This window comes from Solanum pennellii, chromosome 2 (assembly GCF_001406875.1).
Source record: "Solanum pennellii chromosome 2, SPENNV200".
NCBI classification, from domain to species: domain Eukaryota; kingdom Viridiplantae; phylum Streptophyta; class Magnoliopsida; order Solanales; family Solanaceae; genus Solanum; species Solanum pennellii.
Window position 1 is genome coordinate 38,647,317 of NC_028638.1, and position 27,356 is coordinate 38,674,672.

Here is a 27,356-nt window from a genome sequence, read left to right on the forward strand (position 1 = left end):
ATTGATTTAGAACTTTCCGTCAAATGAGAGATATATACGATGAGATTAATAATAGTAGAGATAAAATTAATTTCACTTTGACGATATGAATATAGTTAACCAGGTATTTTTGACCTTTTATCGCTTAACCAAAAAAAAAATATAGTGTCACTGATTTATTTTCTCTTAATTTTACTCCGCTAAATTGTCCCAAGTCCAAACCCTGACAAATATTTTATTGGGATTTTGTTTTCAAAAAGAAGAAAAGGTTCGTCGTGAAGCCTCACTCCGCCTCCGATGGCACGAATGGACTGATTGAACTCTCACTTTAAAAACGTATAATTTTCTTCTTCTTTTTTCCTTTTTCCGATTCTACAGAGGAGGTACAATTTTCTCTCCACTCATCTCTCTCCTTACTATCCATTTTTTTTGCTGTTGATTAAGTTCAGTTCAGAAAAATTCAAGCTCATTGTCCTTTGAGAGAAGATAATGGAGAAAACTCCATCCGCTTGTGCTATGCAATGGAGCATAGAACTTGAAAAAGGCCTCCGTTCTAAAAAACCTGGTGAGTAACAGTTTCTTTGTATGCTTGTTACCTGTTCTATTGTAATTGTAATGTATTTTGTTGTTAGTTTGAATTTAATGTTTGTTTTCATTGTTACTTAAATTTATCCTATCAGATTTTTAAATTCATCTTTAAGTAGCTACTAAAAGTCTCATTTTACGTCATCATATCATTACTTTTTTTTTTTAATTTCTCATTTTATCTTTGCTTATCATTCAAATAATCTTATTCTATGATAATTTTTTTTAATAATAGTTCTACCTCGTATCCTTATTTGTCTTGTAGATTAGTCCTTTAAATTGTTGATGTGTGGCACTATGTAACAACGGAAATGTGATACAATCTGGGCAAAATGTTATATATATCAAAGCAATACGATGCATTATGAAATGATATGTAACAACCATCTAAACAAAGTGTTATAGTGCTGTACTTCGTAATTTTGTCAGTCAAATCAACTCCTTTTTATAAGACCTTTTTGTTCTTAAAATTTGTCAATGATGATTCCAGTTTTATTGTCAATGTATGTTTAATGCTGTTATGAAGAATTATTGTTCTATTTAAACTATTTTATGATTACTATTATTGTTTCTGACTGATACTTTTGTATTCTTTCGCACGATGGTTAGGTAAATCTATCGAAGCCATACTAGATATTGGGCCAAGACTTGAGTGGTGGAGTAGAGAGTCCGATCTTCATGCTGCTGAGTACAAAATATTTGGCTTAATTCCGGGAGAAGATAAGCTATTTGCAAATGCAATCCTTCTTAGGCTTGCAGATGCATTTAAGTCGGGAGACGAACATATGAAGATTTGTATAGTGAAGATTTTCTTGTCAGAGCTCAAGCAGAGGAGGCAGCTGAGGAGCCAGGGAAGAAAAGATGAGGGAATCCTTTCGAAGGATAAAGTAGATAGCTATAGAGAACTTTTGACTAGAATAAAGATAGTATTCGACTCTGGAAACGTTGAAGAAAGAGCACTGGCTTTAGTTCTATTTGGTTGCTGGGCTCATATTGCAAAAGATAGTGCTGATGTTAGATACCTCATCCTTTCAAGCTTGTGGTCGATGCATATTCTGGAGGTAAAACCTGTCCATCTTAATGAGTACTATAGATTGTTTTCACATTATTAGCGTAACATTGCTTACTGTGGTTTTCCACTAAACAACTTTAAAGTACATTAAGGGCCTTCTATGAGAGAATTTCTTCACAACAGATTACCAGTGCTTGTAAGATTCAGTATAGGGAAGCCGTTATAAAGGTATAGGAGTACACAAAGTTTAATCTGATGTTGCAACCTGTCCTTAAAACATTTGGTTGGAAAATCTGCTTGCACTTGGAGCTTCCCGGTTCCCAACACACTATTATAGGGATGATCTGGAGCAAGGTGTGCTCAAGAGAATTACCTGTTGGGATGGAGCACTAGTGTTGTAAGATATGAATGATCGAAATTTCCTGCCATTTTACCGAAATAGGACTCCAAATAATTTCCAGATTTTGGCAGCTTACTATCCAGTCATAAATAAGCTCTCCATGTTTTTTTTTTTTGCATAACTAAGGAAGTGCTTGTAGGAATTTACACTTTGTGCAACACACTAATCTAGACTATTGTATCATTTACAGCTGTTACATATTGTTCCGTTTGCCTCTAACTTTTGACATGATTGATAATTGAACAACCATTTTGCGTCTATCTACAGGCAAAGGCTTCTTTGTTTGCAGCTGGATGCTTTTCTGAACTGGCAGATGATTTTGCTTATGTATTTCTGGAGATGCTTGGAGGTCTGTTGGTCTCATCTGAAACATCAAGGGCTATAAGGTTAGCTGGAGGACGTGCTTTTGCTAAAATGTGGTGCCCAATTTTACTAGCAGATATAGCTCATAAGGTTCAGTATTTCTCTTTAATATGAGTTTCTGCCACCAAATACATGTAATTTTTCTTATTGCACCTGTGACTCATTCCATGGACCCCCTATCCTTCTGTCCCTTTCCGCTCTATTCTAAAAGAACTTGTTTTTTGAAAAAGCACTGTTCAGAAACCATGTAAATACTCATATAGATGACAAAATTATGCATAGTGAAATGCAATGTTTTTCTTTTTCATGCATGACATGCAAGTGATCATCTCTGAACTAATTGTGACTATTGCTCTAGTTTTTGTTACAAGTTCCTCAAAATAAGTTTTTAATGATACCAGGCCGATCTGTATTGTCTGACAATTTGCTTAAATGATGAAGAAGTGAGTTCAGATTTCTATTGCAGCACTAAAATTGACTTTTTCATATTGCAGACTGGTGTGAAGCTTATCCTAGAATCTTCGGAAGAAGAATTCTCTTTGGTGATGCTAGTTTCACTTTCCAAAATTGCTTCTAAGTGGACACCTTTAATTCCTAGACAGGTATATATTTTGCTCATTTTGTTTGATTTGCATCTTTTCTAATGTCAACCAATGTAGGAAGAGAAAGACAGAGAAAAACAAAAATGATTAGGAAAATAAGAAAAGAAATGGAGTCTAAGTTTTTGTCTCCGAGATGAAGGTAAAAGAACCGCACACTCTAGGTTGTGGCCTAGCGGTCAACCAAATGGATTGAGACCTCAAATCTAGCAAAGGCAAAAAACACTAGGGGGTTGTTTGATAGCTGACTAGAGTTATACAGGTATTAGTAATACATGAATTAGTTATGAGAAAATTTATGTATTATTTTATGCAGGATTAGTTATGCATGGTTTAGTTATTCATGTATTACTTATAGATGTATTAGTTATTCCATCTTGTATCCTGCAAAAATTATACATAGATTCCCTCATAACTTATACATGTATTAATTATGAAGGTTTCTAAATTACAAACCAAACATTGTATTAATTTACACATAATATTAACCAACTACCAAACATGGTGTTGTTTATGTAGGATCTAATACATGTAAAATATTTGTCCTAACAAGCTACCAAATGGCTCTGGGTGATTTCTTCCCATTTGTCCAAGCCATGGGGGATGTGCTGGTGGAAGGTAGGAGGTGCCCTGTGAAATTTGTTGGGCTACGCGCAAGGCGCAAGCTGGCCCAAACAATATGTTTATCTCAAAAAATAAATAAGGTAAAGAACTTCAACACTTATAAAGTTAAAATATGAAGTCAGGTTAACTTTTTTGAAATAAAACTTAAAGGACCCTAAAGAGCACAAAAGAATGTTTACCATATTCGGAGGTCTCTATGTTATGCAACAAGATGGATATGTTAGTAAATTGTATGACCTATAGCTCACAGGTTTGATCTGTGGGAGCAGACAATAATGCTTGCATTAGGGCAGGTTATCTACATCACACCCCTCGAGGTGTGGCCCTTCCTAGGACCTCACTAATGTAGGATGCTTTCTGCAACAAACTGTCTTAATTTGAGGTTAATTAAAGAGAAAACACATTAAAAAAACCCGAACTTGCTCGGACAACTTACTTTAGCACTTAAACCATACGGGCATTTAAATACCCCCTTAACATCTTTGAAGTGAATTAAATACAACGCTAAGGGATGACGTGGCAAAGAGAGCGAATTCACTCACCTAATAGCGTGTGAAGAAATTAAAAAAGGAAAAAATAATTATAGAATCATACACATGGCATTTTTTTATAGGTCAATATATAATTAATATTTTAAATATTATTTTCCTTATATATTAACTTTTAATAAGATCCAAAAATAGATTAAAATGAAGTTTTTACCTCTTCTTGGCTTTAGCAACAACTTTAGCTTTGAAGTTTATTGTTAAAGATGTGGTGGATCTATTTTTGGATCTTGGAAGTAACTTGGAATCCGATAAAGATGTGGTAATGCTGGAGAAGGAAATGTGGAGTAAATTTTATGGGGCTGGGTTTAGAACTCCCTCTCAAAAGCTTTGAAGCTCACTCTTAATGGTGTATTTAGGAAGAGAGTGATAGCGAATTGGTGTTTTGGGAGTTACAATGATAGGAGTTTGGATGGTGAAGCTCGTTGAAAAATATGAAGAGGAACAAAAAAATGAACAGTGAAAAGCTTAAAACGATGAGGCACAAGAAGGAAGAAGAAAGAAGTGAGGGGGCTGGGTTTGGTGCGATGTATTTTTGATTAATTAATTAGTGCAAATTAATTTTAAGAACTGTTAAAGAAAAAATGGTGAAATTAATTAATAGAAAAATTAATTAATGACGTGGTGCTGACATGGCTATGTTGTGGTACTTACATGGCTATAATATGGCAAGTGAGAGTGGTATTATAATCTCAGGATGGTTTTTATAACACTTCAAAAATGTTAAGGGGGTATTTAAACACCCGTGTAGTTTAAGTGCTAAAGTAAGTTGTCCTGCCAAGTTCGGAGGAATTTAAGTATTTTCTCTTAATTATATAATGTCATAATCTTGCAAATTATAAAACAGGATATGAAAGGAACCACGTGAGGTTGCTTAAGATGGTTTTAGCATCTCCTATGTGAACTTCCAGATATATCATTGTAGGCATGGAGCTGGTTATAGAGAAGCGTTTGCCAGTGGAAGCAAAGTCTGAAATATAGAGAATCTCCAGCTTTAGAAGACCCCTAATTTGCTTTAGAAGACTAATTTTTCACCAATATTAGAATGAAATAGGCCTGGATAAAGCACAATGTATATAGATGATTCATATTAACTTACACCTACTAGCTGGTTGATTGACTGATTTAATAGGAAAGCCATGCAATCTCAGTCATGGCTGAGTTGGTCTGTGCAAACAAGCTGAATATATAATATTGAAATTAAGGATATCTATTGTACTTAATATCTGATATTTTTGCATATTTATCTCTTGATTTTGGTTACAGGTGGAATTGCTTTCCTCATTTTTGACTAAGGACAGAGGTTTGAGCCTGCAAGTTATGGCATTAAAATGTCTTCGTTTCATTTTAGCCAAAGGAATGTATCACTTCCCGGCCAATTCAAATGTGACTCTAAAGTTGTTTGGCGTCATAAATCAGTTAGATTTTCCACCAGCTTTGCATTTTGATGCTCTAAGAGCTTTATGCAAGGTACTTCCTCTCGATCTGTCAAATTTGTGCTATTGTTATCATACTAGTACTGCTTACGGTCTCTTACTTTGCAGATACTCCCCCCCAACCTAGATACAATTCCATGCACAGAGATCCTCACTATTTTCTCCAAGTTCTTACAAGTTGTTGAGGTCAAACTACAATCTCCAGTCATCTCAGAGAGGGTTTTTGCAATTCATGTATTAGCATGTATTTTTGACAAGCTTTTGGGGATACTGAAAGATGCAGCAGGTGGAATTGGCTCAATTGTTTCATCTCGCATGCTTACATTCACCTTAGATCGCATCTCCCAACTAATTAAGTTAGTGGTTGATAATCCTCATCCAGACAAAGGAACGGAGCAGGAGGTAAAGAGTTTACTTTTTATCTTAGTTGATTTGGTTGGAAGACATCAAGATCTCTGTGGTATTGTGCTAGATAGGATCTGTATAGTTATTGAACATCTGGTCGGCGTGCTTAATGAAATTACCAGTATGACAAATTCAGTCTCAGAAGATCATCATATAACAGAGCTTGACAAAGAAAACCATACATCAACTGCATCAAGAGTCTTGATTTATTTATCTCAGATTCTGATAACTTGCTTTGAAAAGCTGGATATCTCCACTGGTGGTGCCACCGAAGTCTTTAACAGAATGGAGCACCTGGTTGAGCATGTGCACCAGTGCAGCTTACTTCCTGTTTACGTCCACCTAATATATGACCTTTTATTGCACTTCCATGCTGCATATCAGTGTATGTGGCTGGAGATAGGGGAAGATCTGGGTTCTAATAGAAATTTTCGTCCATCTCGTTATAGTTCTCTCTCACATGATGGTTCCCTGTCCCAGCATGAAATTCTCATTATTGATCGTGTGAAGCAAATTTTGGTTAAAAAGGATTATTGGTTGTCTTATAAGCTGGCAAAATATGCGGCATGCAATGGTGCATGGTTAGTAGCTGCTTACATATTTGGGGAGCTAATACCTATGGTCCAATCTGATATCTGTTGTTTTTGGTTAAAATCATTATCCCATCTTTCAGAATTAGAAAGGAAATTTCAGTTGTTCGGGCTTACTCTTTCTGAAAATGCAGCTGGGGAAATTATGACAGCTGATCAGATTGAAAATGTTATTGGGGCCGCCAACAAGCTTTGTTCTTTAGAGGAAGCTTTTGATGCCTCTGTTTCTGGTCTTGCTTTTAGTTTTCAGAGATGGTTTATTACTTTAAGATCAAAGGTTGTTCGAACTGTGGCAGATGTACTAAAATTATTGAGCATGAATTTGCTTTCACAAGATGCCACCAGTACAAAACAAATAGAGGCGAGGATTTTGGTTTGGCACTCAAATTCTTCTAAAGGACTCAGCTCATTGTTGCAACTGCTTGCCCATGCTTCTTCCCAGTTCATGATGCTAGTAAAGGAATTTGATCTCTTAGCAGCCTCATTCATTGTCATGGACAGGAAAAGTATGAAGATAGTTTCTGATCTTGGATTGAGTTGTTCACTGTTAGCCTTTAGTACTGGATTAACATTACGTTTGGCCAGTTTCCGTGGTAAACAAAATTGTAGTACTTATGGTCTTGAAACTACAGACGAGCAATTTCATGCTCAGCTAGTTCATGACTTGTTAAAAAGACTTGGGTTTACAGACATAGAGACTAGCAAAAATCTGCGGCATCTTTTGGATTTCCATCGAAGCTCTAGGAGCTGTTCCACGCAAGAATTCCGAAATGAAGTCTCTACAACTTCTGTTGAAGCAAGAGATATTGCTAAACTTTGTAAATATTCCGTTCAGAGACTTCTTAGTTTGCAAGCGATTCTTGTACATGAAAATAATGGTGTATCCCAAATTCCTCGTGATGCTTTGCAGTTGCTGTTCAATATTATTTTCTCGTGGATACAGATTCCTTTCCGGACTCCGAAGCATTTTTTTCAATTAAGGTAACTGAAGTTTCATTCATAGACTTCTACAATTAATTAGAAGGAACTATAATTGAATTTATTGAGATATTCTACTGCTGTTAGTCTGTTTCATATTTCATATGGTAGCCAATTTATACTTTGATGTCATCGACCCTTTTTGATCTGAAAATTGTCTTCGGTGGGAATATAAGTAGCAGATCATTTGAAACAGTAGTGGATTTTTAAACAAAACAAGTTTTGAGATCTGTTTGATTCAGTTGGATTGGTTCTAGAGTTGTACATTTTATTCAATATTAGAATTCTGATAGTATTCTAATATTGAACTGTGAAATGGCAGGCCCCCTATTTCTGCTGAGCTTTTCATACCAAATGAAGATGGTAAAAGGATAGACGATATATCTGTCTTGTCAGGTTTTCAGCTCCCTCTAACCCTATGTATTCAGCTAAGAAATATATCTCCAGACCAGCTGTCCCAAGTGTCAAAGTTGTACTGCATCCTTCACTCAAGGACATCCTTTCAAGTATTCAGTGCAAACAGGGATAAGAAGGTATCAGAGTCCAGTTGCCAAGCTTGGAAAAGCGAACACATGGTAGGCCTTAATGACAAACTATTGCACTTCACAACAGGGACTACCGAGCGGGATGGATTACGTGCCATGGAAAATGCTGGAGGGACTTCGGCTGTGGATAAATTTGTGTGTTTTGATCCTAATGAGAAAGGGCAAGGATTTGCAACCTGCTTGCTAAATGTTTCTGCATTCCCTTTGGGTTCTTACCAAATCAAATGGCACAGCTGTTGTATAGACAAAAATGGTGCTTACTGGAGCCTTATGCCCCTGAACACTAATCAGTTCTTCACTGTACAGGAATCTTTTAATAGTGGTCAGTCTGTTAGAGTGCCATAGATTGCAGTAATTTAGTTAGAGCTAGGATGATATTTCTATTATCAGAACAAACAATCTGAAGCTTTTTGGTGAATTGCCTAGTGTAACATGGACCCAATCTGACTGTCAACAATAGTGCCAGATCCATAGCCATGTTTACACTATGGTTGATGCTGCAGGGTGGCTGTTAACTGCCACTGCTTGGTGGATGGTGGTGGATTAGACATGTGCTTGTGCCAGCAACGTGAAGAAAACAACGAACATATTTTGCTACATGTGTGTATATACTCAGGATTATGGAATAGAATCCTTCAATGGCTACAGGGACAACCTCCGGGATCACAAAGCTGGGAGCTACACTTCCAATGGATATTAGGGAATACTATAGGGAATTTTAGAGCTGCACAAGCGTTTAAAATGATATATACTAAATGTTTCAATTACATTATTTGATGAAATTATATTTTATTAAAATGGTGTCAAGAATCTTAAAACGAGAGCTAGATTAGAATTTCATTCATGCTCTAAAAAGAAGAAGAAAAAGGTTGAGAGTTGTTTTATATTTATTATTTACTTTTGCTCAATATTGTTAATAATATATTTTTATTTTATTATTTTATACTATTGTATTCACAAGTTCATACATAATATATTGATAATGCAAATATTAACTAAACAAAATTTGATATTTTATTAATTAACTGTGCATAAATTGTGAATATTAATTTTCTATAAATAAATCAAACATTGCGAGAGGCAGAGCACATACATTATTATGCAAAAATTCGTGATTGAAATTATTTTTTGTTAGTACGGACTAACGCCACGAAGTCGATACAATCGAGGACTGCTTGCAAATTTCGCAGAAGTTATTGCAAATCTCTTTTTCGTCCCTAGGGTTTCCAATTCATTTCGTCCCTTAAGATTTCAATTTCAACAGTTCACCGTGGTTTTGTCAATTAACAGGATAACAATGGCGTAAATTCTGTTCGCCGGCGAGTTACTTTGTCACCTTCACAGACTCTGCGCCGGCACTTTCTTCCGGTATGACATAAACAGAACTATCCAGGCAATTTATGCTCTCTAGAAACTTCGATTCCTTTTCTGATGTTATTGTTCTAACTTTAAGCTTGAGAAAACATATCTTTTCCGTGCATATATAAGTGTTTGGACTGAATTTCTTTTTGACACTTTAACCAAATACGCTAATGAATCTGACTTCTCCTTGTGGATTAGCTGAAATCAGTCTCAATTGGATTTATTTGTGTAGTAAATTAAGGCTTTATAACAATTGACAAAATTTTATGAGGAACAAAATTGAAATTAACAATATCTCGTAGTTCTGAAGATGATCACGTTTTTTTTTTTCTGAAACTGGTAGCGTTGTATTCCTCAGTATCAAGGATATGCTGGAGAATATGGAAGTAACTACTTACAGAGAGTCTAACAGATCTACAAGCTCTAGTTTCTCTGTAACTGTTTCTTTACATCAAAACACCAAAAAGAAAAAGGGATTCAATGCAATTCCATTTAACTCTATGAATGGAATTGGACCTAGCTTCAAAAAATCTGCTATTTCTCTCTCCACATAGTCCACCAGATGCAATGTGGAATGATTTTCCACCGTCTCTTCTGGCTCTTGCGCCAACTCTTCTAATCCAGCAACACAGCAGATCTGCATTGTGCTCAGGCACGGTCCATTTTGTATCTGTGAGTAAAAAATAAATTCCATAGTTGTGCAGTGAATATACGGTGCAAGAAAAGATGACAATATGATCTGTTTCCCCTCCAAGTTGACTTCTGGATACTATAATCCTCCATATTTTTCTTCAAAACCTCTAGCAACCATGTGAAACATTTTACTTTAGTTGGTGCTATGTTTTTCCAGACATTGTTCCATAAACCTTGTTATCTCACATTCTCTTAGTATTCGAAGCATGTTGAATGGAATTAAGAATTGTTCTCAAGTTCTAAATGAGAGATCAATAAAGTTTTAAGGAACTCTGCTCTGAATACTCTACTTCAATTTGCTGCTTCTAAACTAGGAAAGGATGCCTTTGTTATGCTACGAATCTATCGAAGACTATCATGAAAGTGAATTCTAATTTTCCATACTAAAGCATACATAAAGTATGAGTGCAAGTGCCTTAAAGTTGACGTTCCACTGGTAAACAGCCAGTAGGACAAGGAAACACGTGTTTAGCTTTCCAATCCGAGGTGGCAAATTTGATAAATAGTGTTTCTTCGTTCAACTTGTTTGTTTGACTGCGTGCTGCAAATCTGCTGCTTCTTTTTTCAGCTGTAAATGTGCTTCATTATGCATAAAATGGCATTTAAAATCCTGGCTACATGAGATATGCCACTGTCAAGGTACAAATTTGCTTTCCCTACCTTTATTCTGACAATTCCCGGTGGTCCTTCCACCACTTGCCATATAGATAGTGTACATGCTGGTGGCTGTATTACAGCTTCTCATACCTTGTCAATTAAGTGTTATCTTAAATAGTTGTCAGCCAAGTTTTGTTTTGTCAGTTTCAAATAATTCTTCTTTTGATCAGTCATATTGTTGAGTACTCTTTTGAGGATCAAAAAGGAGGTGGCGACTTCTTGTTGGACTGTTTTTCACTTTCCTTTTTCTGTACACCTTTGAGTATATCACTGATGGTGTTGGTGTGCTGACTCAGTTTTCAGTAGTTGTCAGTATTGCGTAAAAGTGCTATTCTTCCAGCCTGGAACAGTGCCAAAAAATTTAATTTGAGGTTTGCCAATTTAAGCTTGTACAAAATTTTCAGTGAAGTGTCGATTTCATCTTCCTTGGGGAAAAAGTTTGACTGTAAAAGAAGTTCTCTTTCTCGAAAAGATGACTTTTGACTTTGTGCGTGTACGCAAAGGCTTATTTCACCTACTCTTTTTGTTGGTATTTGATTGTGTGTTTGGACTGATGATAAAGACACAACTGTTTTCACGTTTTCTGGGTTGTCTTTTTGTATGATGCTCTATTTTAGAAGAATAAGCAAGGTAGAACAAATACATCCTATTTTGTAGTTTTAAAATATGGTTGGTTACCTTGAGATGGTTTTGGCGTTAAAGGTTCTTTGAATAATTTATGCAATGGCATTGTTACTTTCTTTTTTCACAACTTAGCCTTTTAATTTCTGAATAGTGAAGACTCTTCTGTAGATAGGAGAGCTCAACTTCTGTGTTCAGTGCTAGAAAGTTGTCAACCTATTAATGGGTGCACCTAAGCAGAAGTGGACATCAGAAGAAGAAGCTGCCCTTAAAGCTGGTGTAGCGAAGTATGGGGTTGGCAAATGGAGCACCATTCTTAAAGATCCAGAGTTTGCTGTTGTGTTGCGCTCTCGCTCAAATGTGGACTTGAAGGTACTAGACATAACAATATTATCAAATCCTGTCTTCTCATTCTGTTGGAAGCTTGTTTAGCCAGCTGGAGTATGTCATATATCCACATAGTAACAGTATTGATGCATTGCTATAATGTCACTTCTGTGTGGTTTTGCTTTTTCTTTTTCTCATAGTTTTCTGGCTTGCTTTGGTTAGTAAAAGTTGCCTTGATGGGCTTAGTTTTGCCTGGACAGGATAAATGGAGGAATCTACATGTCATGGCAAGTGGATGGGGATCTCGGCATCGGGGGAAGATTGTGTCTAAAAGTGCTCAGCCTACACCGAAGCACGATGACAGCACCTTGGTTAGCTATGTGAGTGAGAATGATACAGAAATTCCTGATGTTAAACCTCTTGCATCGACTGGTGATGAACTGAAGGATGTTGGCTCAAAAAAACCACTTTCAAGGTTATTAAGCGACCCACTTAGATCTTCCTTATTGAAATCTTGGATTCTTTACAACTAGTCTTGAATGTTGTGCTGGAAGGGCGTTTGGAGAAAAATACTACTTTATTTATTGACTTATATGAATCTGAAATCACTTTTTAAGAAAATAGTGTACTCCATAAGATATCTAACAATTATTTTTTGATATGGTGAAGTACTCAAACCTTGTTAGAAATAAATAAACAATCAAAGCATATTTTGAGATGCAACTTTTCATGCATTTAATGATTAATGCTCCCTCCATTTCAATTTGTTTGTCTTACTTTCCTTTTTAGTCTCTTTAAAAAAGAAGCCACTTTCTATATTTAGTAACTCCTTACTACCATATCATACATGACATATTTAAGACAATAAGATTCAAAAGGAATTTTTGGTTCTTACATATCTTTAGCAAGACCACATATTCAAAAGTCTTCTTGATATCATGAACTTTGTCCTGATTTTTACTAGGACAAACAATGTGAAACACAGTGTAATATTTTTCATTAAAAGGATAATTGTAAGTTATCTAATTTAATTTTTTTTAACTTCGTAACTTAAGTTATTTAATATAATATTTACCCACCTTTAGTAAAGGAACTTAATTTAAACCTTTTAGTTCTGAAAGTCAGTTGGCTCTGTTATACAAAAGGTTTAGTGGCCAACTTGGTATTTTCTTATTATTGATCCTTGTAGTCTTCCTTGATCTTGTCACCAACTATGTATAATAGCTTTTTGAAAAATGATTGATTTATATCTTTTGGTCTGAGTTCAAAATTGTAATAACAAGTTTGGAACTCTAAGTAATTTAGTTCTACAATTGCCTCTTTTTTCCCTTTTCAAAAATACTCACACACTTTACAATGCATCAAACTTGTGTTGTTTGTTCATTGGTTATAGATTAGATGATCTTATACTGGAGTCAATAGCCAAATTGAAGGAATCACGTGGATCTAGTCGGAATGCAATTTCTTCTTACATAGAGGTAATATTTTCCTATTTTGAGCATATTTGATATATTAAGTCCAAGAAAGTGATTTATTTTTTTTTCTTGAAGATTTAGTTAATTTTATATTGCTATACACATTAGTTGAGGGAACAGATTGTTGTCTTCTTAAATGGGTTTTGAGCAATTCTCACCAGATGAGGTAGTTTTGATGTTGAGTTAGGCCCACGGTCATCCATTTCTATTTTTGGTGTGTCCATGCTGGATTCCCATGTTATGTTGTACACATTCCATATGTCTTGTATTGGGCCTATGCCAGCAGTGGAGAGAGGGAGGGCATTGCTAGGATGTCCCAAATGGGTGAGGGGATGATTTGTTTTCTCCTTATATGATTTTAGACAAGCCCTACTTAATTAGCTTTTTGTCGAGTTAGGTCAAGGTCTATTTTCTTGACATGTTTGGTTTACCTAACTATTATACCAATCACTATTGGAGTCACCTTCTGTTTAATCTATGTTTTCAATTTTTGATGAAAAAACTAAGTGTATATGCTCTTAAGTTCTGCCTAGTTAAGCATTTTCAAGACATTTGTATTAATTTTATATTTTTCTTCTAACGAAAATCTGCTGCCTCGTACACAAGAAGGAGAAGATAAACAAGATGTTGAGGTATTATGAGTCAAGCAGATAAACAAGTTCAAATTGTTCCTTGATTTTTCAAGAAAACAAAAAGAACAAATATAAGTTGCCTTTCTGCCTTGTTTGAGCAAGTCCTGTAATATATGTTAACAATTTGCTATAAGTTAAACATGCATCTCCTGTCTGTATCTTAGTTGCTGATTTTACATGGAAGCCAAGATTACTATGAGCTAAACATGCCTGTGCTGTTTGTATCTTAGTAAGTGATAGTTATGCTGTAATTTATGTAACGTGGTTTTTCTTTATTTGGCAATGCCTTTTGATCTCCGTTGCAAAAACCTGAGCACCCGAGAACTATATAAGAAGTATCAAACAGAAGAGGAAAGGTGGAAACCGGTAAAATGTACTAGGGAAAGGTTATGTGCCAACTGGAAACTGGCTCAACTTGGTCATTGAGACGGCCAAAGGTCTCAGGAAATTGGTAGTGGTAATTGTTCTACCCCATGTGTTGTGTTCTAGTCAAGTTTCTCATCGTACGCTGGGAGTCTTTTGTGTTTTCAACATAGACTAATGTAATGCTTCTTTTTGAGAGGTTAAGATGGGATTTGCTTATAAAGGTTGAAGTTGCTCACTGGGCAAGGTTTCTTTAGTTTTAATTTGCAGTTTATACTAATTTTTATCCAAAAAAAAGTTCGTTTTATCCTTATTCATTCTACTCTTTATTTTTAACTTAGATTATACTAGTGTATGGACCTTGTAAATGCTGGCATTTTCTTTAGATCCCTAAATCAACAATTTCTTTTGTTTTGTTTAAAGGAGCGGTATGTAGCACCTCTAAACTTTGAAAGGCTGTTGGCAGCAAATTTGAAGGTGTTGACTGAAAAAGGAAGACTGATAAAGGTAATTAACCTGGGAACTGGTATAAAATGATGCAGAAATCACTCTACCCCTTCTTTATGTTTAGCGAGGATGCATTTGCTGCATTTTAAGACATGCAATGCCTGTTCCACGTTAATGTAGCATTAACATCAGCAGATCATGTTTAGTGATTACTGAGGAGAATTAAGATAAACTGTGTCATAGATTGAATTCTCCTTCTTGTTTTTTTTTTCTTGTCAATATTTGGTTCTTTTCTATTGCTATGTTGAATTGGAGTTGGTGGATGTCAGATTATCATGCCCCAAAGATGTAAGTTTCATCACACTCTACAAAACTCTAACTAAAAGGTGGTTGTGTCTGTCGATGATACCATGAAGAATATTGGTAAGAAACAATTTTACTTAAGGAAGCAATGTTGTAACTTATCAAGAATGGAAGGCTTCTAATTGACACTAAGCTCCATTTGTAGTATCACATCATGCCTAAAGTGAGGAAGGTATAAAGCAATGATAGAATGAAATGTCTGAATTCATTCTTTTTGGTTTGCCATCGTTCAGTAATGGACCCTTTCCTGAATCATAATGTGTATTCTTGAATTTAAGAAAATGAAAGCTCATTCTGTGGTCTTTTGGCTAGTTCGGTTAGAGTTTTGAATTTTGTTAAAGAATGCTCAAAAATTTCAATGCATAGATGTTGGTTGCAGAGTAAAATTCTTCAGTTGACTTGAAACTGCCACCATTTAATGCATGAATTTAACTTTACTATTGTTCAGTTTGTTTTATAGTCATTCTTAGATGATCAGACAAGCACTGTGATAGGGTAAATGATCAAATTTCCATTTTTCCTTTCGGAGAATTTTTTTAAAAAAAATACTATTATGTTGACACGGGACAGCCCAATTATAGATATTCTTGTCTGTTCCATAGCCTGGATCTTGATACCTCCATCCACATTGATAGGTAAAGCATCACTACAGGATTGCACCGAATAGAGCATCATCTGATGGCAAGGGAGGCCCTTTCTCTTTGCCTATGGGCGGAAAGCTTGATTCCACTATGGTAGAAAAGAATGAAACTAGAATACTGACTAAAGAACAGATTGATGCGGACTTAGAGCAAATGAAGAGCATGAGTGCAGAGGAGGCTGCTGCAGCCGCAGCTCAAGCAGTTGCAGAGGCTGAAGTTGCCATTGCTGAGGCAGAACGGGCAGCAAGGATTGCAGAGGAGTTTGAAGCGGAAGCAGAGGCAGCACAGTGCTTTGCTGAAGTAGCATCAAAGGCACTACAGCATCAGACTATCCTTGTCTGGTAAGCTAACTTTTTAAGAGTCAACTTATCATGGTGATTGTTGACAAACTTCTTCTAACGCCATTATGAGCCCATTAATTCTCTAAAACATTGTATTATCAGGTGATGTTATGCTGGTAATTCTCCAACTGCTAAAATATCATTACAAGGAAAAGTTTTAAATTGTCAGGAATATTAGAATTCAAGTCTGAGGACATATTAAACATTAATAAAAATATTTCATTTTGTTAAATCTTTGGTGCAAAATGCCACACATATCATACGTAACTTACTCCCCTTCTTAAAACTCGTATGTTGCTTTAAACAATTCTATTGTAATGTTTTTTCAGAATTTAGAGTCTTGCTTCTCTTGTAACTAGAGGCGAACCCCGTATTTGAAGGCTTCGGGTGCACGGATATTATTTTAGCTCAAATATGAGCTCTTTAAGCTAAACTTAAAATAAATATAGTTGAAAAGGGCTTTAGCTGGATTCAAACCCTGGTCTCAGAGGTGATTCTTCTGGCTTGTACCAATGACACAAGGGCACTCATGCTCCTCATGGGTGCACTGTTAATTATATCCTAGTTCTTTTAGTTTCTCAAAATAGATATACATATATACACATGATTTTTTCCGAAGTTGACGGGTGCACGTGCACCCCCATTTATAGGTGTGGGTCCGCCTCTGCTAGGAACTAGAAATTTTAAAGACAGTCTACCTAATATGAATTAGTGACAGTATGACATCTGTCTTTTCTAGAGCAGCTAGTGCCATAAGAATTAGAAGAATTGCCATATATTAGAGATAAGTGAAATTCGTTCTTCCAACTGGACAGGGACGGATTGAGCATTTAAACTTGATGGGTTCAAACATTATGGTTTATAACAGTGAACTAATTTTACTTTCAAAATTATGGGTTCATATCTAGCATTTGCTAAATTTTAGTGGGTTTTCACACGTCCACACACACGTCTATACTCCCTGAAAAATATACTGGATTCGGATGAACTCAATACCTAAAAAGGCTGGCATGTTTTGCAGCAACCAGATAAGGTTATGCAATTTGTATTAAGGAAAAACATTTGATAACAATATGATTTTATATAGTCTGAAAGCAAATCCTCCTTTCTTTTCCATCCAAGTTTTTGAACTTAGGAAATTGATTATGATATTGTTGCTCATATTTCCCAGTGTTAAACCTGGTTTGCATTAATTGGAAGGCATGTGGAAGAGCAGTAGCTTAAGTGACTAAGAGAAAAAGAAAGTGCATGCCATAAGCATACATACTCTTTCTTCTTTTTTAATACTGAATAACAACAACAAACGCAATGTAATCTCATAGGTGGGGTCTGCAGAGGGTGGTGTGTTGGCAGCCTTACAGGCTATCTTTGATAGACCTAGGCTCAAGTAAAACATATCAAACTCAAGTATGGAAAGAAAATACAGTAATGAAGACATCATGCCAAATGAAATCCACAATAACATATTAAAATTCTTGTAAATTATGCTTGTAAGTCTTAATAGCAAATCCCCAGTTCTTCTCCACTCCATCATTAGAACTTCTGTATATAAATAATTAAAAGAAGGTATTGACAAACAAAGTACCAACTACCAAGGGTATATAAATGGAGAAATACCACAGAATCTATACATAAGGGCGGTTATGGAATACTAGAAGGGTGTATCTAATATGATAGTATGAGATCTTTCAGTCCAGAGGCATTAACCTGTATATAACTTTTAGAGGGATCCACAGTCAAATCTTGTTTCTTTCGACAATCTACTCATTTAAATTTGTGTGTGTTCCGTACGCGCACGGCGCACACTACCTAATGTAATCTGATGTTTAAGTGTAATTTAATTTTAGCTACTCCCCTTTTTCCTAGAAAAATTGACCTGCTTACTTGGTGGAGAGCCAAAAGTAGTTCCCTTTAATAATGAATTTTTTAGTTTCCTTTAGTAATGAATCTTTTCGAGTTTTTTTTTTCTTCATTTTTTTACTTTTGATTTCAGCTTATGTTTTAAAGAACATTCCTGTAGTTTCGAAATCTTTTTAAGTTGGATTTCCATAAAACAAATAAATTCACCTCAAAATTGAATAGAAAATTGGTCAGTTTGACTATCGGTCTTTTATCTTGTCACCTTTTTCTGGGCCAGGGTTTAATTCATTGAAACTACTTTATCTTTGATTTGTATATTGGTCCGTATTTGCTGAAGTTCTGTTATGGAGTTAGGTTGTCATCAAAATCTGTGTTTTTAACATGATATATTTACGGTCATCTAGAACTTATATGCACCAAATTTCCTCTATAATGTTTAATAGTATTAACTGCATTTTGTTTAATTAGGATGAGCACTCCATTAACTTTGGTCTGTAGAAAGTGGGTTATCTGAAATTTTGTTAACTGCAAGAGAACATTTTTAAACTAGGGATTTTGTAACTATTGAATTATCTATTTTGTTGCAAGGGATTGATGAAAACTTGAAGTTCTTCTTTTTGTATGAGCACACAGGTTTACACAAACTTGTGTGAAGGCAACTTGCTAGATTCACATATGCTCAAATTAGATATTGACTCGTCATTTGGCATTGTATATAGTGTAGGTCCATATTGCATAGTGGATTCAGTTTCATGAAGTTACTGTAAGTTCTCATAATGAATGGTGATATACCGCTTTAAGTGCTAGTAGCACACATCATATTAAAATTCTATCACATTTGCTTGATTTGGAGGCTGGAATGTTTTCAGCCTTCTGAAATACTGGTATCTCTTCCAATACAAGGTAGCGAAATGTTGTGTTCACTCCCGTAGGTTCTGAATTTTTACCCTTTTTGTACTTCTGAAGTTTCTCATTATGTTGTATTTACCAAAAAGTTCGGCAATATGTGTTATCACAACCAGTGGTTGATTTTAACTTGATTTAAGCTATGTTGTGCGACCTTGCTTTCTAAAATGTCATTTATTCACGAAATCTTTCCTTGTTTATGCAGATGGGACTATCTGGATCCACCGCTAGGGTTTTCATCTTCAGTACAGTTGGCAATTTATTGTTGATATGTGGATAGAGCTGTAAATGTGGAGATTTCTTTCATTGCTAGTGATCTTTAAATATAGCATTGTGGTGATAATGAAGTTTATAGGCAAGTGGAGTTTAGTTGCCCTCTTTTCGGTGGTTGACAAGCGATTTGTATATCCTATAAAAAACTGTACCTTTTCCCTCTTTACTCTGGTTTGGTCCCAAGTGGCTGTACAAAATAAGCTTAGTTGAATTTCGTGGATCCACAAACTTTTGGTGAACCAGGATTCAAAAGATTGACTATGTTGTGTTTTGAGGCTATGTTGAGCCCTCGCATACTGCTAGAACTGTTGGTGGATGGAATTCATCAATGCATAGAATTGTCAAAAGAAGCATCAGCACTTCAATTGGGGTATGCTCTAAGCCAGAAAGCACAACCTTTTTTGCTATGTGAAGCCTATCATATTTTTGTTCAACTTTTGCCAACTTAAGCTGTGTTGAATTATATATATCATATGGTATTTTCTTTCAATTTTGTTTGTTAAATTGTCCTAGCAATCCACGATACCAAAGACGGTGATGTTTCAGCACAAGAAGCATAATGGAATCTACTCTGAATTGAAAAGGTATGGGATCCAAGCATATGATGTGACAACCAGAAAGAAAAGACAGATAACTCTTTCAATCAGCAAGACAATTTAATTTACATCAAAAAAAACAACTCTGGAGAAACCAATAGCCTCACAAATTTAAATATACAAAATCAGTAGGTCATCCTTAACTCTTTGATTTTGAGTGCTTGACAAGCCAATCAATAACAGAGTCAATATTGGTGGAATTTTTGCATGATATCATATAGCAGCACACCTCTCTGTCTGTTATAGAATTCAATCCCCTGCACAACAAACCATTGTTCTTAAAAGAGTCCACATTGATATATATATATATATATATATGCCCTTCCTTTAACTTGATTTCCAATTTTACCATATTCCAAGGGGAAAGATGCGTATTCCCTAAATTCAACTAAGACAAAGCTTACTCATGAAATAATATCTGCTTACATCTCATCAGTCAAAGCCTGCTTGGACAGAGCTCCAGGTTTGTCAATCTTGTTCCCCAATACCAGCAACGGAATACCACTCAATGATGTCTTGTTCAGCAGGTCATGGAGTTCACTTTTAGAAATGCTAAGATTATCATGATCAGCAGCATCAACAACATATCTACAGAGAAGGAGATAAAACGATTTGGAAACACAGTACTGAAGTAGTAGAAGTTCAGTGAGGCAAGTAAAGCAGCTTCAACATAAGAAACGGAATAAACAAGAGAAAAGATGCATACACTATAGCTGAAACTGCACGACAATATCTTTCCCACATACTTCGGAATCTGGGTTGACCTCCAAGGTCCCACAATTTTATAGTGACATTACCTTTAGTCACTTTCCTCATGTTAAATCCTACCTAAATATCCATCCAGTAATTCTCATGTTGTTATCAATGAACCTATTAACATTGAAAGCGGTATTAACATAACACTAAGATGGGAACTTACCGTTGGTATCATATCTTCACTATATCCACCAGTCTAAGAATGATGAAAGTGAGCAAGTTTAGTAAGACATCACGTCACATGGGCATAAAAGGTTAACGGTATATGTAAACGCTGGCACTAGAAAAGGTCTAAGTTTTCTACTCACAGCAATAACATTTACAAGTGAAGTTTTCCCTGCATTTTGCAGCCCTATCAAAGAAAGCTCCATTTCCTGTTTAAAGAAGAGGCTGCAGAATGAACAAATTTCCATGAGCTCGTATGAGAAATCATACATATTGCTGTACAAGTGCAAATGCAATATGAAACTCCAACAATTTTATAATACTAGATGTCTAGACCAGCTCAGAATCGAGATGACAGTAAGTTTGCTTTGTTTGTCTCTGAAGTGAATATCCAAATCGAGTAACAACTACAACGAAAAAGGTATACTAACACCAATAGCAAGTAAATGGTCTGTGCTCAGTATACTATGAATGCAACGAGGAAAGAGGGTAAACGAAAAATAAAACAATAAGTCAATGACTAGTCCATTGATGGAGCTCATTTTTCTAACCCAGTCCTCTTGAGCTTCATCAGACGTTCAAAGTTCAGGCATAAGATGGAAGCTCGAAAAGAACTCTTAACTGCCAAAATGTAGAATCAGAATAACGGGCCGCTGACAATTCTCTTGACAAATTATTTCCATCTTTTAGTATCTAGACCTTAACAAACTAGAAAAATTCATCCCGGCTATAAGGTCATGTGATACAGAGTTTTGCAGTAAACACCTACAGATTGTGTTTCTAATAATAGGTAGTCTCAACGACCACACACATTAAGAACCAGAACTTATGTAGAAAAATCTACAAATAATGGTGAAGAATTATGACAAGACCATTGAGATTTGAAATCCAACCTCTCTTGTTTCATTCATCCACAGTTGAGAAACGGAATAATGACCTTTTCTTGATCTCCTATTCCATTTTTATTTCTTTTTTTGATACGGTAAAGGTTATTTTCCAATTTCTTTCTACTATATAGCTCTTTGCCTATCTTTCCCATGTCATCAACATCAGTGTTAGGAAATACGTAAGATACAACAGGCATATCCTAAAATGGTCATTATTAACAAAATTTTTGAATAAAATTCACTATGAAATCTCAGCAACTCAAAGACTTTAATACGATTCTCTAACAAACAAATTATTAACTAAAGGTTCTACACATCTCATGGTGAAACAAAAACGATTACTCGTTGCTAATCCTGAAACAACCAAACAAAAAGTAAAAGAAAACCACAGGTCATCTAATTAAAATTCCAAATATCTCAATCAAAACAAACGAAGAACAGTCGAATACAACCTCCGATCATAATCTACATTAAACTTGATAAATTATGTACCAAATCATCAAAATACCTAAACATAAACAAAACGAAGAATAAAAACACAATTACTACACCAAAATATTTCCAAATATAATCTAATCATACACATTGACAACAACAAAATTCAGCTCCACGGATTTGCTTCAACTGTCAAACTCAACACCTAGTAAGAGAAAGTAGAGCAGAGCCAGAATTTTCACAAAGTGGTTCAAGACATGAAGAAATAAAAGCCCTAGCCCTACTTGACTCCGCGCTTGCAACATAATGAACTACAGACTCAATCTGAAACTAGTTAACAGAGACAAATATGAAGCTTACCTTCGGAGCCAATTGAGAAAAGCTTCCCAAAGACCCATGGAGGACGCGAGGTATCGGAAACGATAGATAAGCAAATCTCACTATAAACCACAGATCTCTCTCTGTCTCTTTCGTTGTTGAATTTACCTTTCCTTTTTCCTGCTTACTGTTTGCCTTATTACTATCTGCATACGAAAATTTGAGAATGAAATGATTATGGTACAACATTACAAAATTTTGATAACATTTGCCCTTAGAAATCAGATGTAATTACGAAATAGCCATGATTATTGGAAGCTACAGTTTGTTGTATGATGAGTACGTGGACCAATACGATATCATAAAGTTGTTATAAAGAGGAACACTCGCGAAGAAGTGCGCGTGTGAGTCACGACCAATGAAACTTAAAATTGGCTGGCGGAAGGTGAGATTTTGCGAATGATTATTTGGAGTGTAACTACACGGATCATTGATATTCATTGTATTGTATTATATCGTTATTATATTTATAATATTTGTTTAAATTGTTACTTAAAATGTATTGTACTGTATTATTAAATTTTGTTGTTACGTAACAATGGAAACTCTTATTTTATGAAACAATCACTTTGGTGTGTTTCCATTGTTACTTAATTTCTTTTTCCAATTATATCTTTATCTAATATTTCAATATACTATTTTACCCGTTACCTTAATTATTTGAACCTAGTCAAATCTCTTACCCTAGAATAATTAAGGATAATTTAGTAAATTTATAAATTACAATATTAAACCAAATAATTAAAATCCTACTAAACAACAAAAAACAATACAATCTAGTCAAACATTATATCTACCATACAATATAATACAATAGAGTACAATATAATACAATATATTTATGAAATAATGGATAACAATGATCCAAAGTGACTGTGGACAAAAATGTTGATCCAACAAGTAAATGCACGCGTGTGCTACTCATGTTCGGTCATCATTGGTTATATACAATTCATAACTTCCTATTTTGTTTTTGGTTCTTTTATTTGTACACTTAACGCTTTGAAAACATATATACACAATCGAAACATTTCATAATCATATTACTTTATGTTAAAACACATCTAATTATGCTAGGAGATATAAACAAGGTAGATTTAATATAAAATATTTCGTGAACAGATCATTGGGTTCGAAAGTAATCATGGTGTCATATGGAAACTTACCATTTCATATCAAGACGGTAATAAATTAGATGACAAAAACTTATACTAAAAATACAATATTATAATATGAAAACTAATAGCAGGAGCGGAGCTACATTGTATGAAGGAGGTTCGAAATAAGTTTATATGTACATATAGTTGATGTGGAACCCCCTTCAGTCATCTATTTCTACAGATTTTGAATCCCGTTATTAAAAATTCTGACTCCACATCTGACTAATAGCACAAAGAAAAATATTGAAACTATTAAGAGAATAAATCTTTCCATAAACTAAACTCTTAAATATTATCATATTGTGGATGGTATTGTATTATTGGTATGAGAAGAGGATGAGTTCCAAACTTTTTCTCGAATGAAAGAATAATTCAAATACTAAAGAGAACTATATTTATCTTTCGAAAAAGTTTAAACATTTAATTTTTCTCTTTAAAAAATAAAACTCAAATATAAACGTTAAAAAAAATCAAGGAAGAATCCTAACACAAATATCTTCAAACAAATTCACAAGTACCACCAAGTTCATAATCAAAATCTCTCAATATTTTTGTAGGCAAATATCATATAGAAAATTGTCTCCTTATAAATTGACAGAATCTTCTCAATCCAAAAGGAGAAGAACAACATGTAATCCTTCTCTTGAATAAGAAAAGACGTGGTACTTCTTTCTTTCCTTTCCCCTAAGAAAATATGATTCTAAAATTCTAGTTAAATATAAGTGTTATCAATTACCTATTTAGATATCGAGGCTTATGGATATAATAAATCAAATAATCAAAGAAAAAAGGGTCATATTTATCCTATATCCTCATAAAAGGGTCATATTTATCTTTACTCATACTTTTTTCATATATTTGTCCAATTCATCCACCTTTAAGTACATATTTGCTCTTGGATGGTTTATTTTGATTGACCCATTAATTGTCTTGGTGTGTAGAAGCTTATCAATGGGGTATTTCCAGAGGAGATCAATGGTGGTGGTTGAAAATGGCCTTGCTCCGCTTGGCAGCAGCATAACAACAGTATCAATTGACGCTGAGTTGACTTAGTTCTCTTCAGTGTGTTGAATTGGTTCTCTTAGGTTAAAAAAAAAATGGTTTCTTCAATTTTTCAACTTCAAATAATTTACTGCTACTTAAATACTGTCCACACGCCTACCTAAAATAAAATGCTAGGTGAACAATGGAGACGCTGAACATCTGAAAAACCATATAAACTCCGGCCTGTCGATTAGTTGCGATGACATACTTCCATTTTTATCATATTAGTTCTTTCTTCTGTTTCAGAGAATGTGAATATACCAGTACAGTGTTTGGCATATATAAATATAAAAGACAATACACCATTGGCAAATGCAATTTTTTCTACATGGATGTAAACTGTAATGCGTCCTTTTCCAAACAGATCTTAACCTATGATTGCGCCTATATTCATTATCTAACCTTGGCATTCAGTACTTGGATGTGAAACATGGTCTCCTCATAGACGCTAGATTTAGCAAGAACATGGCAAGTTGGGTGAAGTTAACTCAATTTGCATAAATTACAATCAACTTATACAAGAAGGAAAGGTGAAGTTTCCTAATTACGAGAAGGTTTTATTTCACCAACACAATAGAAAATGGTGGATGCAGATTGAAGTTGCATGTCTGCATATGAGGTGTGAGAAATTACGCTTCCAGGTACCCGTTTTTGTCCAAGTATGAAATAACAATATCGGCCAAATCATTAGGAGAATCACATAGCCCTTGGTTCTGACGTAAAACTATCTGCAAATTGGAAATGACACAAAACCACAAGTAAAATGAGCTTTGAGGATGATGACAAGTAATTTGCTATCAAGTGAACATCCAAATTAAAGTAAGGTGACACTGACAAACTCAAAGATGAGAGAATTGCAATAACTGTATCAATGGCATATATTGACTGATCCTAAGTTTGATGCACTAGGTCAAAGCATGTAGCTAAAACATGCTGATAATCTGAAACAAGGCAATCCCAAAATCTAGGAGCACAATCAATCCCCTTATGGAAAAAATGTTAAACAAGCAAAACAGACTTGATCTTACCTCAGATGTTAGGGGTGGCTCGTATGGATCATCAACACCGGTAAAACCTGTGAAGTACAAAGATGTGAGAACCAAAATTAGGGGGATAGGGGTGTAAACTGAAGAGCATATAAGTTTAACTAAGCCCAACTAGTCCAAGGTTGGGCGGATAGGTTGGTAATCCGCCCATCTAAAAGTTTGGATCTTAACCAAGATAGCAAAAAATTGACACACACAAAAGATGGGAAATATATATTTTTGTTGGTTTGTTTTGTGATCATCCAACTTCTCTCTCTATAAAGAAAAGAAAGTTGTTTGTCGTTCGACTTGTTAAGCAGACAAATTATAAGAAAAACGAACACAAAATTGGTTGAGCTGGTCGCGATGTCGGGTTGGATATGACCCATTGTTAAGGCTAAATTAACATAAACAATGGTTGAAGACATGGCCTCAATTAAACCTACGTAATCTGCTCAGACTTGGTTCAACTTGCCCATTTAGCATCCCTAAAGTAGGGTATATTGAAAAGTTAATCATCTAGCTACCCAATGGTTATTCACAGACTTCCAACTGACCGCCCTCGTCCATCAAGATAATAAAATTTTCTGATACAAAATGCTAGTTCACAAACAAAAAATGAAGCAAAGAGATGTCTACACAACAGGCAATACCTTTTATTTTCCCAGCTCGAGCAAGTTTGTACAAGCCCTTAGGATCCCTTGCCTCACATACATGCAGAGGAACATCCATGAACACCTAAAAAGTTATCCAACTCAATCACCTAATAATATGTGCCAAACAGCAATTGCTCACTGGAAAAGCTAATCCTTTAAGAATCATTATATTAACACAAACCTCAATGAAATCCCCTTCTGCCAGTAAAGCACGACAAGCATCTCGTTCCTTTCTATAGGGAGATATCAAACTGGCAATGCAAATAACTCCAGCATCCGCGAAAAGCTTTGCCACCTCCCCTGTTTATATATAAAGCATTTGGAATTGTTAATTTTCTAAGAATAATAAATAAGAGGGCTTGGGGAAATATTTGCAAAGCAGGGACCAGAAAAGAAGCCAACCAGTCCGTCTTATATTTTCTGCCCGATCTTCTGCTCTGAAACTAAGATCATGATTCAGACCATGGCGAACATTATCACCATCAAGGATATAGGTGAGTTTTCCTCTAGCGTGTAAGCCACGACCTAGAGCACATGCGAGAGTGCTCTTCCCTGAAATCAAGTTCAATATTAAAAAAAAAAGTCCATGTGTGCATGTAGGTGTATGTGTGAGAGAGAAAGCTCAGTCATTAAAGTCCTTATTTAAAAATCAGAAATAAGAGTAGTGAACATAACAGCAGTATGCTAAATAATAAAAAAGGAGCCCGGTGCATTAAGCTCCCACTATGCACAGGGGTCCAGGGAAGAGCCAAACCATAAGGGTCTATTGTATGCTATATGATAGCATGTTGATCAGCATCAAGAGAAGAAATAGATATTCATATGAAAATGTTCTGCCAAAACCCACAACAATTCTTAGGTGTTTCCATATCAAGGCTACTCATATAGTATCTGGCAATAGCTTGTCGACAAATAATGTTTATTTCAAACAATCGACACTGCAACTGAAAATGAAATCAAGTGCACTGTTCGAGGCTGACAGAGTTGAGACACCCTTTTGCAGTATTTTGCTCTACTTTCAGCTTTCTATGATGAAGAGTGTCAAACTAATGACAATTTTGCTTCTTAACCAGAATTTAGTGTTCATTAAGCAGACCAACTGATAGGACTGACAGATGAAGGTAATGTCGCAAGTACACGCAAAATTATCTCATCATTCTCAATATTATAGTTTAATCAACTCTACAGCTCAACTTCCTAACACAACCAAACTGCCAAAAAAAAAGGGGGGG

At 35.2% G+C, this 27,356-nt stretch overlaps 4 protein-coding genes across 11 annotated transcripts in view; 2 read left to right on the forward strand and 2 right to left on the reverse strand.

Annotated features, from left to right (window-relative positions):
- The first annotated feature begins 194 nt into the window (after window positions 1–194).
- Window positions 195–8,945, forward strand: LOC107009025. 4 transcript variants are annotated; one of them, XM_015208278.2, is made up of 8 exons: window positions 195–315; window positions 429–544; window positions 1,174–1,625; window positions 2,244–2,429; window positions 2,834–2,941; window positions 5,374–5,577; window positions 5,652–7,519; window positions 7,839–8,945. In XM_015208278.2, exons 2-8 carry the CDS (start codon window positions 469–471, stop codon window positions 8,404–8,406), a joined length of 3,462 nt encoding a protein of 1,153 aa, XP_015063764.1. In that variant the 5' UTR covers window positions 195–315; window positions 429–468; the 3' UTR covers window positions 8,407–8,945. The 4 variants fall into 4 exon arrangements, with proteins under 4 accessions (XP_015063764.1, XP_015063763.1, XP_015063765.1 ...); XM_015208277.2 differs by having other exon boundaries at window positions 207–544; XM_015208279.2 differs by lacking the exons at window positions 195–315; window positions 429–544; window positions 1,174–1,625; window positions 2,244–2,429 and adding an exon at window positions 3,458–3,642 and having other exon boundaries at window positions 2,835–2,941.
- A 200-nt stretch (window positions 8,946–9,145) lies between these two features.
- On the forward strand, window positions 9,146–19,456 carry LOC107011730 (single myb histone 6-like). Of its 4 annotated transcripts, none has more exons than XM_015211340.2 (7): window positions 9,146–9,454; window positions 11,566–11,766; window positions 11,982–12,196; window positions 13,115–13,199; window positions 14,615–14,698; window positions 15,637–15,983; window positions 18,955–19,456. In XM_015211340.2, coding segments are annotated over exons 2-7 (882 nt in total). In that variant the 5' UTR covers window positions 9,146–9,454; window positions 11,566–11,616; the 3' UTR covers window positions 18,956–19,456. The 4 variants fall into 4 exon arrangements, with proteins under 4 accessions (XP_015066826.1, XP_027770361.1, XP_015066827.1 ...); XM_027914560.1 differs by having other exon boundaries at window positions 9,146–9,429; window positions 11,549–11,766; XM_015211341.2 differs by having other exon boundaries at window positions 9,146–9,429; window positions 11,554–11,766.
- Window positions 19,457–19,629: 173 nt separating this feature from the next.
- LOC107009081 (ADP-ribosylation factor-like protein 8a) lies at window positions 19,630–22,399 on the reverse strand. The gene is made up of 6 exons (XM_015208348.2): window positions 22,222–22,399; window positions 20,683–20,764; window positions 20,538–20,570; window positions 20,325–20,446; window positions 20,045–20,206; window positions 19,630–19,875 (listed from the first exon to the last, which is right to left on the reverse strand). Exons 1-6 carry the CDS (start codon window positions 22,257–22,259, stop codon window positions 19,758–19,760), a joined length of 555 nt encoding a protein of 184 aa, XP_015063834.1. The 5' UTR covers window positions 22,260–22,399; the 3' UTR covers window positions 19,630–19,757.
- A 2,461-nt stretch (window positions 22,400–24,860) lies between these two features.
- LOC107008970 (adenylyl-sulfate kinase 3-like) overlaps window positions 24,861–27,356 on the reverse strand; it is a 5,134-nt gene continuing 2,638 nt past the window's right edge. For both annotated transcript variants that reach the window (XM_015208200.2, XM_027915065.1), the window contains 5 exons: window positions 26,527–26,676; window positions 26,306–26,424; window positions 26,122–26,206; window positions 25,472–25,518; window positions 24,861–25,171 (listed from right to left, as the gene is read on the reverse strand). In XM_015208200.2, coding sequence (XP_015063686.1) covers window positions 25,073–25,171; window positions 25,472–25,518; window positions 26,122–26,206; window positions 26,306–26,424; window positions 26,527–26,676 — 500 coding nt within the window. In that variant the 3' untranslated portion in view covers window positions 24,861–25,072. The remainder of the gene's footprint in view (window positions 25,172–25,471; window positions 25,519–26,121; window positions 26,207–26,305; window positions 26,425–26,526; window positions 26,677–27,356) is intronic.

Excerpts from the sequence above, each read along its gene's own strand:
- LOC107009081 (XM_015208348.2), bottom strand. The coding sequence starts at position 22,259 with ATGGGTCTTTGGGAAGCTTTTCTCAATTGGCTCCGAAG. Across the intron at positions 20,765-22,221 it reads TTTCTCAATTGGCTCCGAAG|CCTCTTCTTTAAACAGGAAA; the intron begins GTAAGCTTCATA and ends TTCATTCTGCAG. Across the intron at positions 20,447-20,537 it reads GTGAAGATATGATACCAACG|GTAGGATTTAACATGAGGAA; the intron begins GTAAGTTCCCAT and ends ATGGATATTTAG.
- LOC107009025 (XM_015208278.2), top strand. The coding sequence starts at position 469 with ATGGAGAAAACTCCATCCGCTTGTGCTATGCAATGGAGCATAGAACTT. Across the intron at positions 2,430-2,833 it reads TAGCAGATATAGCTCATAAG|ACTGGTGTGAAGCTTATCCT; the intron begins GTTCAGTATTTC and ends TTCATATTGCAG. Across the intron at positions 2,942-5,373 it reads CACCTTTAATTCCTAGACAG|GTGGAATTGCTTTCCTCATT; the intron begins GTATATATTTTG and ends TTTTGGTTACAG.
- LOC107011730 (XM_015211340.2), top strand. The coding sequence starts at position 11,617 with ATGGGTGCACCTAAGCAGAAGTGGACATCAGAAGAAGAAGCTGCCCTT. Across the intron at positions 11,767-11,981 it reads GCTCAAATGTGGACTTGAAG|GATAAATGGAGGAATCTACA; the intron begins GTACTAGACATA and ends TTGCCTGGACAG. Across the intron at positions 13,200-14,614 it reads CAATTTCTTCTTACATAGAG|GAGCGGTATGTAGCACCTCT; the intron begins GTAATATTTTCC and ends TTTTGTTTAAAG.